Here is a 17334-nt window from a genome sequence, read left to right as displayed (position 1 = left end):
TAGCTACAGTCTTAAATCAAGGACACAAAGTGTGCTACAGTGAGATGTACACTCAGTGGGTATTGTAAATGGTGTTTGGATATTGTTGTTAGATGATTAGGACCAGTTATATGGAAACCTGAACAGCAGAAGTTCCCAAACAATCTCTGTGGAGTTCACTGTACTACTGATGTCACAGCAGCAGCCAAGCCTGCAGAAGCCAGAGGGTGTAACACACACACAAAAAACACAGACACACACAGTGAGACCCAGCCTTGCGCAAGCACAGCAGCAAGTGTTTCTTGGGAGGGAGGAAGGGAGGGAGGGAGGGAGGGTGGGAGGGATAGTGAGGCACACATATATATAATGTCAATGTAGCAGAAGAGTCAGCAAAGGATTTATCTGCAATCAGACAGGAGCTGCCTCCTCTGTTCCTCAGCTGTGCGCAATTCAGCACCATGGACAGTGCCTTCCTGAAACTGGACGCTGCCGAGTTCTTGGAGATCTGGCAGCGCTTTGATGCTGATGGTGAGTAAATAGTGAGCTGCCGCAAGGTTCTGATACTTAAGTTAGCCCTCCTTTGTCACCTGCCATGTTTATTTGATTTTCATGTTAAACAAGTAATAACAGTATGACAGCAAATATTATGCAGATGAAGAAATGCATGTTGAAATCGATACAATTACATAGTGTTATTAAAAACTTAATACCATTTAAAGAGACTGACAACAACTAACTGAAATTAACTAAAATGAACTAAGCCAGTGGATGTACACATATTGAAAGAAAGAAAGAAGAATGTCCATTTCGTCAACTGGAACGTCTGAAAGCGCATCTTACACTTGGAGAAACCGTCCTATTTGTTCACCTGTATTAGAGTTACAAGCTTCAAGATAAGGAGACCAAATCAGTTTAAAAGAGTCTATGGAATTATTTCCTTTGGTTTTGGACAATAAGGCTTCTTGCCAACTAAACTGGTTCATAAAAGAAATAGCATCTGTTAACGAGGGGGGTTCTTTTTGTAACCAAGAATTAAATAAAGCTTTCTTGGAAGCAGCTAGGAAAAAAACTGTCAATGATTTATCTTCATGGGAAATAAAATTTGTGTTAGGAACTGAAGAAAACAATATATCATCTAGATGCACGGAGACAATTTAATCTTTATCTTCAATTGATAATTCAAAAAACCAGTGATATCCCTCCAATATAGATCAATTTTTGGACAGGACCATAGACAATGGAAAAGTGACATATTAGTCTTGTCGCATTTAGGACAGTATGAAACCTGCAATGTTTGAAGCAAACTCACATATTAAGGATTTCCTGCTTTCTCAGCCAGAGCGCAGAATTATAACTATACCCTGTCTGACTGCAGCTCTACAGACTATCAGGAGTTGCCCATATCTGTTTATTGATTTATTTAACATTATCTGCCCTAGAGTAATGAACTACATCAACATATATACGATGGCTTTGAAACTTTACTGGAAGCAAATTAGTGGACAACTCCAAACTGTTATTAACATAGATCATAAGGGGCGCACAGCCATTCCTATGGTTAACCCAAATCTACATAGTTAAATAATGTGTTCCTTTAACATAATGAGACGAAATAGAACTTTTATTGGGTGAGGTTTGGTTTAGGCACTGGCCTGTAATCACTGCTGTGAAAAATTTGTTGTTGTGTGTTATTATGTGAACGCACAGAGGTATAATAAATATTTGTCTTTGTATTTAGACAATGGTTACATTGAAGGCAAAGAGCTGGATGAATTCTTTTGCCATCTGCTTAAGAAACTGGGCGCAGTAAGTAGCACCTCCTGTTCCCTGCAGCTCCGTTATTGTTCTCTCACTTTTACAGTACATGAACTTGAAGGCTTCTATAAAACCTACTTACCTGATTATATATTATTTATGTAATACCTGTATGCTTTACTAAATAATTCTATCATACACCTACAAATTGTATTGAGCTATTAAATCAATATATAAAATATTCATTTAAAAGTTTTTACATTTCTAGTGTTAAAATAACACTTTACATTATGGCTAGAACTAAGGGGCAGATTTATCGAAATGTGAGATTAAACTCACCCACTTTCTATTTATTCCTATGGGATTTTTAGAAGGGCATTTATCAAATAGTGAACTCTAATGTTCACCCATAGAGAAATACAATTCTAAAAATCCCATAGGAATTAATAGAAAGTAGTGTGAGTTTTTGTGGTGTGGTGAGCTCTAATATCACATTTTCATAAATCTGCTCCTAAGTACTTATAACGGCTCTTCAAATGTATAAAAAGTAAATCAGGTTGGATATATCAGGTTGTCTATATCAGTGCCTGACAGTATTAGCTCATGACAAATGCTAAAGCAACCCCCTACTTAGTAATTGAGGAAATGCAACTGGCTGGCTCACGATATTACATTAGTGTATTGTGATATCAAAGCAGAAGCAAAGAACACAGGCATCATAACTGAGTGCTGAATAGACTTATTAAGCTACAAATATCAGATCAAGCAGTGTAATTACATTTTGAACACATTATTGTTTACAGAGAACATCTAGCTTAAAGGAGAAGGAAAGCTACAGAGGCATTTTATTGCCAATAGATTAGCCACAATAGTGCAAGCTAAAATGCTATATTTATTCTGTAGAATGTTTTACCATACCTGAGTAAAAAGCTCTAGAAGCTCTCTGTTTGTTTAGGATAGCAGCTGCAGTATTAGCTTGGTGTGACATCACTTCTCTCTGCTCATAGCTCTGGGTTCAGATTACAGCATAGAAGGGAGGGGCATTACTTTGAGGGTTTACTGGTATATTTAGGTGAACCTTTCTGATAAGGCTTATTTAGTTTTAACCTTTCCTTCTCCTTTAAAACCTCAACATTATTTTCTTTCTGGGGCCCTTTAGAGCAGAATTACAGAATAACAAAGAAATTGTCTTTTTTTATAAGCAATTAGTTCACATGTAAGGCTTTATTACTATTTCTGCTCCACTGAGGGACTGCATTTGTTACATGCATCAATACATGCACTTTGCCCGCTTTATGTCTGTCCAAGCTGTCTCATATTGCTCCATCTGTGCCCCATTAAAGCACTGGATAGATCCAAATCCAATTCACTAAAGTCTTCACCTAATAATAAAATGAGTATATTGAGTTCTAGCCAGGGTAGTCCCTATGTGCTCTTTAATGGCCTGGGCCATACTATTATCCTGGGCCAGGTATATTATACTAGGACCATGCTTGTATGTGTCACTTTGCATTTTGTCCTAACACCTTAGAGGCTGAGGCTGAAGCTCATATATATTTTTCAATAATGGTGTAAGCAGCCAAATTCATTTCCATAAGGATACTGCTGATGAATATGCTATGTTCATTTAGAGGTAATATTTGCAGAAATTACCAAAAGTGCTGATCTAAGTTAATAAGGTAGAAACAAATCCTGTCCTGGTAGAAAAATACAAATCAATGATGTTTTACTGTCATTTTATTAAAAAAAATAAACTAGTTTGAAATATAACCCGGCAGTTCAGCTTGTTTAGGAGTTACAAGGATAATGATGATGCACTAAACAAACAAACCAGTAATACAGATACTGACTCTAATTCTTTCACAGATTAGTTCTTTGTGCTTTTACATGGCCGAACATGTGCTGTGCCCTACAGATACAAATAAAACAATTATATTTAAGTATATTACAATTACGGATTAAGATGATTTATGTTGCTACAGGATGCTTTATGTTGTTACACTGAACTGAGTTGGTCTAAACTAATTAATAGTCACATTTAGCCTTGTTATTTGAGATTTGGTCCCACCCAGTTAAAAAGATAAGAATAGGAGTTCATACCCAAATTAGTGCAATATCCATCATATCCATCAGCTTCCCCTGACATTTAGGAGCAGATTTATCAAAGGTCAAGGTGAATTTTCGAATGAACAAAAAAAGATCTAATTTCGAGCTATTTTTTGTGTACTTCAACTAGGAAATAGTCCAAATTCGATTAGAATTTGAAAAGATGCAAAAACTAGAATATCGAAATTTCTCATGTACTGTCTCTTTAAAAATTTGACTTCGACTATTCGCCATCTAAAACCTGCCAAATTGCTGTTTTAGTCTATGGGGACCTCCTAGAAACTATTCGGAGTCAATTGCTGGACTAGCAAGTTTTTTTGGGGAAAAACTTAGAATCGAATGCGCTATAACTTTCGATTCGTACGATTTGAATTCGCCCGAATACGGACTTATTCGATTTCGGTTGGTCATTTGAATTTCGACATTTTTTCAAACCGAAATTCAACCCTTGATAACTATGCCCCATATTGTTAATAAAGCTAGTAGCATGTTCAGAGAACCCTCAACAAGGAAAGAATCAGGCAGACATACATACACTGGGTAAAAGTGACTCATAAATATGACCATGTAAAACTTAATGAGAATGTTGTTGTACATTGATATCTAGAGCAAGGTTTGTACATTAGTTATTTCTAATCTTTTACCAGGTACGGGATCTGTGTGTCATTGTTATATTCTTTTACCAATCATTGTCAGTGCACCCAGGTAACAAAGACTCCTCTTCATTAGTCTGACACTGAACATCCTCCAGTCTCTCTCATTCCATGCAGAAGTTACCTATTAGGAAGCCAAGAGCTAGACTTGTCTGACATCTCCAGTCATTTGCTGAGTCTTATTTTCCTGGCATTGAGATTAGGCGGCAAAAACGAATGAACAATCATATAAGTAAAAGTATATATAATTTAGCATTCAAAGTAAGGCACAATATGCTTTTCTTTGCATGACAGGGCAATAAATGTGTATATACTGTATATATCAGTGATCTTAAGTATAACGTACAGGTATGGGATCCGTTATCCAGAAACCTGTTATCCAGAAAGCTCCAAATTATGGGATGGCCATCTCCCATAGGCTCCAATTTATACAAATAATCCAAATTTTTAAAAATGATTTTTTTTTTTATCTGTAATAATCAAACAGTAGTTTGTACTTGATCCCAACTACGTTATAATTAATCCTTATTGGAAGCAAAACCAGCCTATTGGGTTTATTTATTGTTTTATGATTTTCTAGTAGACTGAAAGTTCCCTTATTTGGAAAACCCCAGGTCCTGAGCATTCTGTATACCAGGTTCCATACCTGTATATCATAACAATTTAAATCGCCTCTGTAAACTTAATATAAGGGAATACCGTGTAAATGTTGTTTATGGTCTCTGTACAGACAATTAGTGCACATGTGCAATTGTTATTGCTACAGCTATGCAAAACTAATGGCTGAGACTCCATGCATATAAACATGCATTAATATATTTGTAGCAGGAACTAGGGAAAAAAACATTTAAATTTTTTAAAGATGTCTGTGTGTATCTGAATTGTATTAGAACAGGACTATAGCATCAGGGCTGGAACTAGGGGTAGACAGAAGAAGCAGCTGCCTAGGGCGCTGATAGGGGGGTGCTGGGCAGCTACATCTAAAATTGTCTTCTGCCTACCCCTAGTCCGTGTTCTCACCCCTCAGTCTTACTACCCTTCCTTCCCTCTGCTACCCATCCCTCCGTCGTTCTCCCTCCATCCCAGCCCCCCTCCCGTCCCCCCTACCGGGGGTTGGGAGCATGGGTGGGTGGGGGGGTGAATGTTGCCAGACCAGGCAACATCATGGGAGATTTTTCTATCTACAATGTTAACAGCAAGCAAAGCTCCCAGTACAAGTACAACCAGAATTATAGGTACAATAATCGTCAGTAACATCGCTGCTTCCAAATTTCCTCTACAGAACTGCTGTGTTGGAAAGACATTTCTTGTGCTGTTTCACTCTCTCTTTATAGCGGTTCTTTTTGTAACTTTTTTAAAATGAGAAATCATCCCAAACTGTAATTGTACCTTTAAAAGGATATTTCATTCACATAAGTACTGATGTAATGAACAGGAGGGTGAACAGTAGAGCTTTTTAACTGGGGTTAAAAAGATTTTTTAATGTAAGTTATTTGGGCAAGGCCATCTTTACCTTTTACATTAGTTGTTTTTTTAATGTAATCTGCATGATCAATGTATACACTTATTTATTGTACAGCGCTGTGAAATAATAATGACATTTATAAAAACATATTATTATGATTAATAACAAGCAATATTTCTTGCAACATTGAGCTTTGCTTAGAATAATAAGAAGAAATAACCCAGCCTACAGTCACAGTAACCTGGGCAGTGGCACTGAATATAATACAATAACATGGATCCCAGGTCATTAGAAAAGACTTACAAATTGTACAAATGCTTGTGCAAAGTTTGACAAACAAATGTGCAGAACAAATATGCCATTTTAAAGTTTTTAAAGGCTGGAAGCCAGTCAGTATCTGATCAAAGAACGTTAGAGCTCACAAAAATAAAATAGGTGATAGTGAACTCCTATAAGCTCTCAATGGCATGTGTGTGGCAACAGCATGTGATCCCCAAAGAGAGGCAAAAGTAAATCTACAGTAAAGGAAGCTTCAAGCAGACCAAGCTGAAGGCGCTAGCTAATCACTAGCATTGTTTCTGTTGAAGTAGTCGTGTAAAAGCAGAGTTTGCTAAATGTTCCAATTGTGAGGGTAATGTAATAAGTGGTACAATGCTTGCTACAATTATAATCACCAATCAGCAGGTAGTATATACTGGTCAGCTGTTTTAAAGCAAACATCCAATTGGTTGCTATGGGTTACTGTGCCTGGACAAACTTTGGCATTTTATTACATACTGTATGGGGTACGAGTAATTCTAAACATTAGGTGGTTATAATACAAAATCCGAATTTCCTCTGATTTTTTAAATAAAAAAAGTCAAACCAAACTAGAATCCACGATTTGCCCTTATTTATCAATGAAAAAACTCAGTGAAAACGGATCAAGAAAAACCACAACTTTTTCAGATTGTTGCGTGAAAAACCATAGTTTTTTGAGTTTGACGCCCAAAAAACCATAGAAAAACCAGTGACAAACCCAGAAAACTCCGAACATTTTCTGAGGGTTAAAACATCTTTAAATGGTGAAGGGGACATCTGCCATTTACTTACATGAATTTGGCAGATTTTAGATGGAGTACTTTTGGATTCGGACCTGGTACAGGCATAATAAATCGTGAAAAAAATTGTGTCTTATTATTAACGCACCTTTTTCGTGTTTTTGGCATCAAATTGGACTCTGCGGAAAAAAATGTGCATTAATAAATAACCCCCTCAAAAAAGCATATTTTGCTCTGGAGTTTCTTTAAAAATTTGGTCGTAAAAAAATTGCAAACTTTGCGAGAAAGTCGTTGAGATCTTTAATCAGTCAAAAATAGCCCAAACATGGTTGCTACGGTGTTTACAAATGTTTTTTGAGCTAATGAAACATATTACATTCTCCATAAGTCTTTAAATTCTGTAATTCTAAGGATAAACAGTAAGTACGTTATTTTCCTTTATTTGGCTGGACTAAATCACTCAGCAGTTAGCAGTGCCTTATCACTTATTTCTAATTATAGTCCCCTTTATTCTAGAAATTCAGCGACCACATTGTAATTATCCCATAAAATGTCTTGTCACCATTCTGTCCTACACCTTTCTGTTTTGTTTCTTAGCTGATCCATCTGTGGTATTCTAAGTGATCTGTTCTGCACAATATAACCTGTTTGTCCCATGCATCCTAATGCACTACTAATCATTTAATCCCATTCAAGCCATTATATCAAAAACATACTGATTATTCTGTTCCAGGAAATCTAATCACTGAACCCTGCATTTTCTAAGCATTACCTTCTTTTCATCACCTTTTGATCCATATAATATCTCACGCATTTTAATCATAAATCCCTCCCATATATTCTACCATTGCTGACAGTGCCTGTCACTATTTATTTAAATGTATTCTCGTCACCGCCGAGAACATGTAAAAGTCAATGGCAGATGAGTTGTGCTCGGTTTCCGGTAGCTTTTGGGTGATTTTATGAAAAAATCATAGGATTCGAGCACAAAATCCTTAAAAATCATAGGATTCTGATTATTATACAATTTTATTGTGACTTTTTTCGCACAAGAAAAATTTGTGGACAAGTATTGATATACGATTGATTTCCTATAGAGTTACAGATCCAGAGGCTTCTCACATGTTCACCATAGATTCTTGCAGTTCTGTTGTATATATTCTCTTTGCACATTCTAGCAATGTTTATAACATTTCCTATACCTATTTTGTTCTAACATTGCAATTTGATAACCTTTAAGGATTTTGTACCAAATATTCTATACCATTCTAAACATAATATCCTGCAAATGTTCTACACATTCTGTCCAAGACATACTAATCTTCAGTAGCACCACACAATGTAATCATTCTAGCCGTTGTAATCATTCTAGCCATTCTGTCACCTACATTGTAAATATAATAGGGCTTTTATTTTTATTTTTCTAACCTGTAACTTACTTATGAAAACTATTTGATAACTGGTTGCCATGGGCAATGTCACTTGTGCTATTTAGCATGTTTATGCTTGTAAATGAACCCTTATAGGTCACCTATACATATGTTCAAGAATAACCCAGACAACAACTAATTTTTCATCCCAGTTCTTAACCATATTATCCTCAAACCCCAACCCTGCATTACTTAGGCCCTCATGGGAGAGGGTATCAGCCCCTAAATTGGTCACATCTATTCTTAAAGGAGTTGTTCACTTTGAAATGAATTGCTAGTATAACATAGACACAGTGTCGGACTGGGACACCAGGGGCCCACCCAAAAAACCTTTGACCAGTGGCCCACCAATTAATCTTAGACCAGGGGCCCTCTCTTAGTACTATTTTCTTCCTCTACTCACTCAACCTCTATTCTTCTAGTGTCTTTTCTTTACATACTATACTCAATTTCTCCATCTATTTAGCCACTTTGTTCTCATAGAAATAGGGAATGACCATGAAATAGGCCAAATGTTTAGCAGCATAAGGGCCCACTGACACCTGGGCCCACTGGGACTTTTCCTGGTATCCCGGTGGCCCAGTCCGACACTACATAGACAGTGATATACAGAGACCATTTGCAATTGGTTTTTTTGATTTTTTTATTGTGTGGTTTTTCAGCTATTTAGATTTTTGTTCAGCAGCTCTCCAGTCTGGAATTTTAGAAACTATGTGGTTGTTAGGGTTGTTATGATTATTTTGTATACCTTAGCACCAGGCAGTGGCTTGAATGAAAGACTGGAATTTGAATAGAAGACGGACTTAATATGAAAATATGTTATATAAAGTACTAATAATAAAATTCCAGTCTCACAAATCGATAGCCTTTTGGCTGCTGGAGACATGAACCCCATTTGAAAGCTGGAAAGATGCAGAAGAGAAAGGCAAATACTTTAAAAAAAAAACCAATAAAACATAAACATTAAGGACCAACTGCAAAGTTGCTCAGAATAGGACATTCTATAACATACTAAAAGTTAACCAAAGGGTAAACCGCCCTTTAACACTCTGTACCTGGCAGTCTACTCATTCTAGCAATGTATTCTAATCTGTGCTTCCATAGATTCTTAGAACAAATTATAATACTAGAAATATAGTTTTATTCTATGCTTTCCAACCAATGATTCCTGCAGTTCATATAAGTTCTACCATATGCAGTTATTGTCATGTGCATGTACAGATTTTGGCACCTGTTTATTTTACTTGATTAGTTTTACACATTGGAGATGATTTTCTTTTAGCCCTGTACAAGGACAAAACTAGTCCTGGGATATTAGTTTTTCTAAATGAAAGACTAGTGGGATGACATTGAAGACAAATATACCTTTGTGTTGGTCTTAAGTAAAATATTTATTTTGCCTACTTTGTAGAATGCAATAACAGCTGAGAAGGTTCAGAGGGTGAAGGATCGATTTATGTCTGCGTATGACATTACCACTGATGGACGTCTACAAATACAAGAGGTAATTATCTATACAGTACATAGCACTATGGGGATTATTAACTAAAACTTGGTTTTCATCAAACTCAACCTAACTCCCTTCCACAAAATTGGCTAATTTACTAATAATTTAACTTGGATCAAAAAAACTCAAAACATTTGAGTTTTTACAAATAGCTCAAATTTTTCGAGTTTATAGGCTTAAAACCCTCAAAAACCTAGAATCAACTAAACAATCAAAAATCATCAAGGCATAAAAATCTTTGGGTGATTAAAAGGACCTCTAGCACTGACTTTTGCTTGAATTCAACAGTTTTCGCTGGAGTATTATCGGATTCAATTTTTTTAGGGCATAATATGGGGCAGATTTATTAGGGGTTGAGTGATATAGCTTTTTTTTTTCCTCGAATGTACTCGAATTTCCTCGCAAATCAAATGGTATCTTATTTAAGAAAAAACTCAAACGTCTAAAATTCTAATGAACATTACCAACCTGAAAACTCAAATCAAATTCGAAAACAATTAGAATAGTTTTTTTGCGAAAAAAACTTGAATGTCAGGAAGGCTATTCACATCTTCAAATGGGTCAACTGACCTCTGCCATTGCCTTCTACATGAACACAGCAGGTTTTAGGTGGTGACTTATCAAATTCGAGTTACTTCAAGGGTCAAGGTATGATAAATCTCGAATTCAAATTTGAATTCAAGTTTGTATTTTTTCCAACTTGAATTTGTGAGTTTAAAACCAAAAATACAACTTACCATTCGAACCTTAACAAATCTGCCCCTAAATCCAAAAAAAACATTAGTTTTTTCTCAAAAAAATTTAGTTTTTAGAGAAAACAAAACTCAAGCTTTATGGGCTTATTTATCAAAAAATCTAATTTTTGAGGTTTGTGAGGTTTTTCTACTCCCTCAAATTTTGCTTATTTATGAAAAAATGTGAATGTAAAAAACTTGTTCGAATATAGTAAAACAGTAAAAATTTTGGAGTTTATAGGCTTAAAAACTTGAATTTGTGGGGGTTATTTATCAAAATCCAAAAAGTTCTCACTATTTTCTAAAAACTACTCCAACCAAATCCTGACGGACGTTCTCCCTATTTACCCCACACATTTTCACAAATTTTTCTTGTGATGAAAAAGTCACAATAAAACCGTTAAATAATCTGATTTGTGTGATTTTTTTGATTTAGCATTTGAAACCTATGTTTTTTTGGTAAAATTGCCCAATAGCTATGATTTTTTTTGGAAACCCAGCACAACTTTTTTCATTGGACTTTTAACACCATCGGACTTTCATAAATCCTGAAAAATCTATTTTTTTTTCTCAGAAAAAATGGTATTATCCCCTTTAAAAGTCAAAGTCCCCTATCAAAATCAAAAAAATTCTCTCAATATACTGAAAATGTCAAAATCCACGCAGACTTTTCACCTATTTATCAATGTATTTTTCCAAAAATGTCTCGTGCGGGAAAAAAACGATACATTTGTGAAAAAATCTGAATCAGATTTGTCGATTTGATGCTTGAAAACTCAGACTTTTTTGGATTTGACGCCCGAAAACTATGAAATCTTTGGATTATTTAACGAAACCCAGCACAGAACAGGATATCAATGGGACATCTTCCATTGACTTCTACATGAACTCGGCAGGTCAGTGTTGGAGTACTTTTTTATTCTGACTTTTAACACCATCGGGGTTTAAAAATTCTAGTTTCTTTTTCAACAAAAAAATTGTGTTTTTCCCTTTCAAAAGTCTGACCACAAAAAATAATTATAAATAACCCCCTAAAACTTGAAACAAATGAAAAAATATGGCTTGAATTTTTGCCTAGAACAATTCCAATGGACTTCTACATGAACTCGCCAGCCGTTAGCTGCTGATTATTTTACATTTACTTTTTTGAGGTTTTTTTGCTTAATATACCAGACATTTGAGTTTTTGAAAATATAATTCAAATTTGTGAGCTTTTGTGTAAAAAAAATTTGAATCCTGACATTAATTCAAATCTTGATAAATTACCCACTTAATTAATAGACCCCTAAAGGTTGTGTTTTTCTCTAAAAATTCTATTTTTTTTACTAAGAAAACTAGAATTTTTAGAGAAAAAAACATAAATTTTTCAAGATTTATTATGCCCCCAAAGCAGCAAAAAATAAGACAATACTCCAACTTAAACCTCAAAAGTCAAATTCATGTAAAAGGCATTGCCATAGGGTCCCTTTAACCATTTGCAGATGTGTTTTGCCTTTTTGGGCAAATACAATACGATTACGAATCAAATACGAATCAAATTTTCCTCCGAAAGAAACTTGAATGTCAGGAAGCCTATTAACATCTTCAAATGGTGGACCTCTGCCATTGACTTGTAAATGAACTTGGCAGGTTTTAGGTGGTGAATATTCGAATTAGAACTCTTTCCATGATCGAGGTGTGATAAATATCACATTTGAAATGTGTGAATTTTGGCAACAAAATTATTTTGAAAATTCAAATTCAAATATGAATTTAAATTCAATTTACTTTTCAACCCTTGATAAATTTCCCCCTAAAAGGCCAACACACATAAAAGGTTTTCTTATAGTCCTAGCGAAAAAGCAAACTTATTTTAAACAACTTTACCTTTAATAAACTAGAGATTATTACCAGGGGTTGCAAGAAAACCCCTTGTCTATATCTGCATTCATATCCCTGTGTATTATGTATACTCTGAAAATGATATTTTCTCATTTACCTATATTCAAGACCAGGAACAAAGTCCACATTTGCTAATTGACAGAGAGAAAAGCATAAGCATGTTTTAATGTGATTTCTGCAGCTGTTTCCAGACCAGATCCTGGTCACATATGGACACAAATGTGGCCCAAATCAAAGTCAAATCAAGTGGAAGTTTGGTTGGGAATGCTTGGAAAATGCTTATTTATTGTTTGGGATATACCAAAACAAGAAGAAATTTATATTGAACAAATGTACCATCTCATTACATTATTTGCAATTTTTATAATGCAAAAAACGATCTATTTATTGATGACTCATTACAATCCTGGCCAAATAACACAACTTTTTTTTATTTCCTAATTCGAAATTGCAACGGATTATCATAGAGATGCAAATATTTCAGAAATTAGTATAACAAATTACCTTAAATTTTATGTAATTTTTTTCAAATCAAATGTAGGGACCCTGAGGTTCAGGTTATTTACTCAGGTGTGACAACCTAATGTGGTCCTGTATATTCCCCAGGCCAGCTAGGTTTATGGGTCCTCAGGAGTAGCCACCACTAGATGGCAGTGTGTAACCGTATAAATAGTAAAGGATACACATGCTCAGGGTCTTCCCCCTGGGACAGTGCCTCCCAGTGAGGGGCCACAGGACCAGGGCTCTGGTTTCTGAAAGATCAGGCATTAGACAGAAGTAGTAGTTAACTCTATGATAGTCGCTCTAGGAGTGAAAGGGAGCTCAGGATATTTAGTGAGCAGCCATGGCTCCAACGAGGAGGATTAGCGGGGCTAGGACCCTGTGGTGTTTGGGCCACTAGATCAGGGATTCATGGGTGAGTTGAGGACCAGATAGGGTGTCAAGTCCCCGAAGGGTGAGAAGAGGACCATATCGGGCACCAAGACACAAGAACCCAGGTTGGGGTTCCCAAGACCTAGTGCTCTTCGGTAATATTGGATATCTTACCTAGTGAGAGGGTAATTATCCTGTGAAACTGATTCATCGCTGTTCATTTATCTATACTGTGTATGAAAACTCTGAAACCTTTACTATCCCCCTGGAGGAACTATGTGAGTTGCACGGGTACACTGGGGTATGGGGCACACTACAAGCAGTTTTAGCCTGGTCACACACAGCCTTGATACACAACAAAAATACACTTAAGGGTGTGCTATGCAAATTTTTATGAATATATAACCCTTTAAAGGGCTGCTCTGCAACAAATAGACATGGACTGTTTAAGATCTGTCCCAGGGAGAAGAGTTCAAAGTCTTTATAGCTAAAGGGTTGGTTGCTTCAGCTGGAGGAGAAAAATAGTGATAGAACTAATTAAAATGAGTACACATCCAATGCAGAATTTAGGCCACCCAGGTCAAGTATATGGTGCACTTTGTTCCCGAGGAGCAATCAGTGCCGCTTACTGGTTTTAGGAGTAAGCTCACTTCCCTCAAAGGCAATAAAACACAGGAACTTTGTCACCTGTGGGAAATCACCTCTCATATGGCAACAAGGCACCCAAAAATACCCTTTAAATCTGTTGCTATTGGAAACGCTGCATGTAAAACACTTGCAGCAGTTGAATCACAAGAAAATCACTGCATATCTTTACACAATTACACAGGATTGGCATGATTCCAATAGCAATGAATGGAAAGGTATCGTCAAGTATTTTTTTTTGCATGTTTTTTTTTCGATTTCCCTTGTAACAAAGGTCCATTTCATTGCCTATATAGACAAACACCACACAGAGCTTGGAAATTTTTGCCAACTTGACCTTTCAAACTTGTCTTTTTAATCTCCCAAAGATGGTCCCTCATATGTTCCTTCAGACGGAATAAAGAATACTTTTTTTCACTATTTTCTGAAAACCACTCTATCCAAATCCGTACAGACCCCCCCCCCCATTTATCAATACATTTTCACCAAAATTTCTTGTTCGGGGAAAGACTCAATAAAATCTGGGAAAAATCAGAATCGTACAATTTTTGTCGGATTTGTCACCGAGACCTGCGCTTTTTCGGTTTTGACTCACCCAAAACCACAAAATTTTAGTATTATTGAACGAAACCCAGCACAGATCATGATATCTTAAAAATGGGAACATTGACTTCTACATGAAGTCTGAGTTGGAGTACTTTTTTATTCTGACTTTTAGCATCATCAAGGTTAAATCTTGAAAAATTTGAGTTTTTTTTCCTAAGAAAAAATAGTTTTTCCCCTTTTAAAGTCAGACCAGAAAAAAATCAGACTTTAATAAATAGCACCCTTGGGGTCTCTGTTCTGGTAACATATAATGGATTGTCAGCCTTCAACATGCTCCATACTTATAAGCACACCTTTCCTGTGTAGCCTGCTAGCTATTGTATAAAGGGGTAAACAATCCTTTAGTGATTAATGTCTCTTCATCACAATTAATATGACACCTCAAAATGTGGCCACAGTTTTCAGTTTCTTCAAAAAGTATGAATAAATACCATTTTCTATGCTGAAATCCAGCTGGTTAACAGTTCTTCTCTTTCTGCATCATTTGAAATCCTGGCAGGGAAGGAGGGACTAAAAACTGATGTTACAAATTGTAACAACTTCTCCATAGTTTACAGACAGCATGTAGGAACTACATAACCCACAATGCATTGCACTGTGATGTTCCATTCCTTATTGAAATCATGTGTGCAGGGAATTGTGGGGTTTGGAGGATGCAGGCTAAGGACAGATGACTGTTGGTACAAAGTAACAGTAGTCAGCCAGCTCAGCAAAGTAGTCAGACAGATCAGCTGAAGAGCAAGGGACTAGGCTTAGGGAACTGTCAGAAACCATTAAAAATCATGAAAAGTCTGCATATTTTTAAATTGATGTACATTGCAAAGTTGCTTTTCAAAAAGTTTTGTTTTTTTGTGGAGTTCCCCTTTAAGTTAGAAAGTTGCCAGAGAAAAATTGCTCTACATTTGGATTTTGCTTTGGGTCCCTCAACCACTAAGCAATGCCAATTCTGTCAAGTACTGAAATAACTGGTCTCAATATTTGACTGTTACTGTGTTTATGGTATTAGCCCAGGTAATATTATGTGCATGTAAGCTTAACATCAACTATACTGTAAAATAGAGTTAGTCAAAAATAAGAAACTGTTTGTTAAAAGGATTATTATGCCAGGATAAGTGTTTTAGTTCTTTAATATCTTGGCAGATGTTTCTGCTTAGTAATGGTTTTCATTGGAAGAGGTGGGAAGGATGTATGAATAAACAAGGGCAGCTGTTCTCCTGCACAACCAACAAAAGTGAACTCAAACTGAACAAAAGGGGGCTTTTAAATATGAGCTCCAGTGTTAGACTATAAGCCTGAGGTACAAAGGTATTTGAATGAATAATAAAATATAGCAGTAGTAAATTACTATGTAAAATGAATGAATTGTAAAAAAAAAACTAAAGGCCAGCAAGTGAAAGTACAACAAACAATCAAATGCTCCTATAGTTGGTTGAACAATATTTAAAAATCATAGGTGATAAATTATAAGGCAGTTTTTTAAATTTCTATAAATATACAATATGCAGCAGTGTAAAATCTCCACAATATTCAAGTAGAAGCACCTATGGCAACAGAGAAATCAGGAAACTATATAGTGTAGTATATTAATTCACAACACAACACTCTGGGGCAGATTTATCAAGGGTCGAATAGTAAATTCAAACTGAATTCAAATTTTCGAGTTTCAAAATTCACACATTCTAATTTTACGAATTTAATACAATTTGAAATTTTGGGTTGAAACCATGCGATCGAATTAGACTTTTGAATTTTTTCTTAACCTCCCAGTCAAATTGTGAGTATATTTGAATTAAAAAAATTCACATGAATTCGAAATTCGACCTTTGGTAAATGGGCCCTCCCTGTGTCGCAGCTGGAAAGTAATTAAAATGTGTACTTCCCCTTTAAAGTAGGTATAGGTATCTCATTTGCATGTTTAAAAAAGGGGGGGAGAGAGATTGGTATCGATTCAAAGAGCCTTCACCAATTAGCATAAATTCCTACTCACAGACCAATCGTTACAATTACTGCATGGAATAATTTTTCAGACTGTCCCTCTTCATCTTTCCTCCCTTCCAATGTTTCAGATACTCCAAATAGGATTTCAAAATAGAAAAGCCCAATATTGTAATACTGTTTAATCATTAAAATGTTTAAAAAGCACATTTGCTAAATTAGGATAAGGTACATAGTTCATACAGTTGCAGTAGGTAGAGATTGAGACTCCCTAGTATGAAAATTGTTTGTGCCATCACACCATTACTCCTGCCTAGAAAACATTGTGATGGAGGCAGTAACAGCTGACACCAATGAGCTGTTCAAATAGTGCGCTGCTACATTAAACATATTGTGTTGTTGCTGCCTTCCCTTAGTTATAGTCCAATGTACTGGAATCTCTCTTCATAACTCAATCTACTTCTTTCCTTTGCTGATTTTTAAACTGATTCTTTTTTTTATTATCCAGCTTGCAAACATGATTCTGCCTGAAGATGAAAATTTTCTGTTGCTGTTTCGCAGAGAAACTCCCTTGGATAACAGCGTGGAGTTCATGCGGGTATGGGCAAAACAGCAATAAAAGCTTATTTCCTTTAGGTCTGGATTGTTTTCCTTTCATTTTCATGACTGACCAGCTGTAACACCTTGTTGTTCACGATCGCATGGAACAGCAAACATAAATATAA

General features: G+C 35.8%; 1 protein-coding gene across 1 annotated transcript in view; it reads left to right on the top strand.

The window, feature by feature from the left end:
• The first annotated feature begins 352 nt into the window (after window positions 1-352).
• The window catches only part of scgn.S (secretagogin, EF-hand calcium binding protein S homeolog), a 30962-nt gene continuing 13980 nt past the window's right edge, over window positions 353-17334 (top strand). The window contains exons 1-4 of the mRNA XM_018269525.2: window positions 353-507; window positions 1718-1785; window positions 9840-9932; window positions 17118-17207. Of these exons, the coding sequence (XP_018125014.1) occupies window positions 438-507; window positions 1718-1785; window positions 9840-9932; window positions 17118-17207 (321 nt within the window). The 5' untranslated portion in view covers window positions 353-437. The remainder of the gene's footprint in view (window positions 508-1717; window positions 1786-9839; window positions 9933-17117; window positions 17208-17334) is intronic.

The sequence above is a fragment of the Xenopus laevis genome, chromosome 6S (assembly GCF_017654675.1).
Source record: "Xenopus laevis strain J_2021 chromosome 6S, Xenopus_laevis_v10.1, whole genome shotgun sequence".
In the NCBI taxonomy this organism is placed as follows: Eukaryota; Metazoa; Chordata; class Amphibia; order Anura; family Pipidae; genus Xenopus; species Xenopus laevis.
Note: the sequence above shows the minus strand (reverse complement) of the source record. Positions and strands in the feature narration are given on the sequence as shown.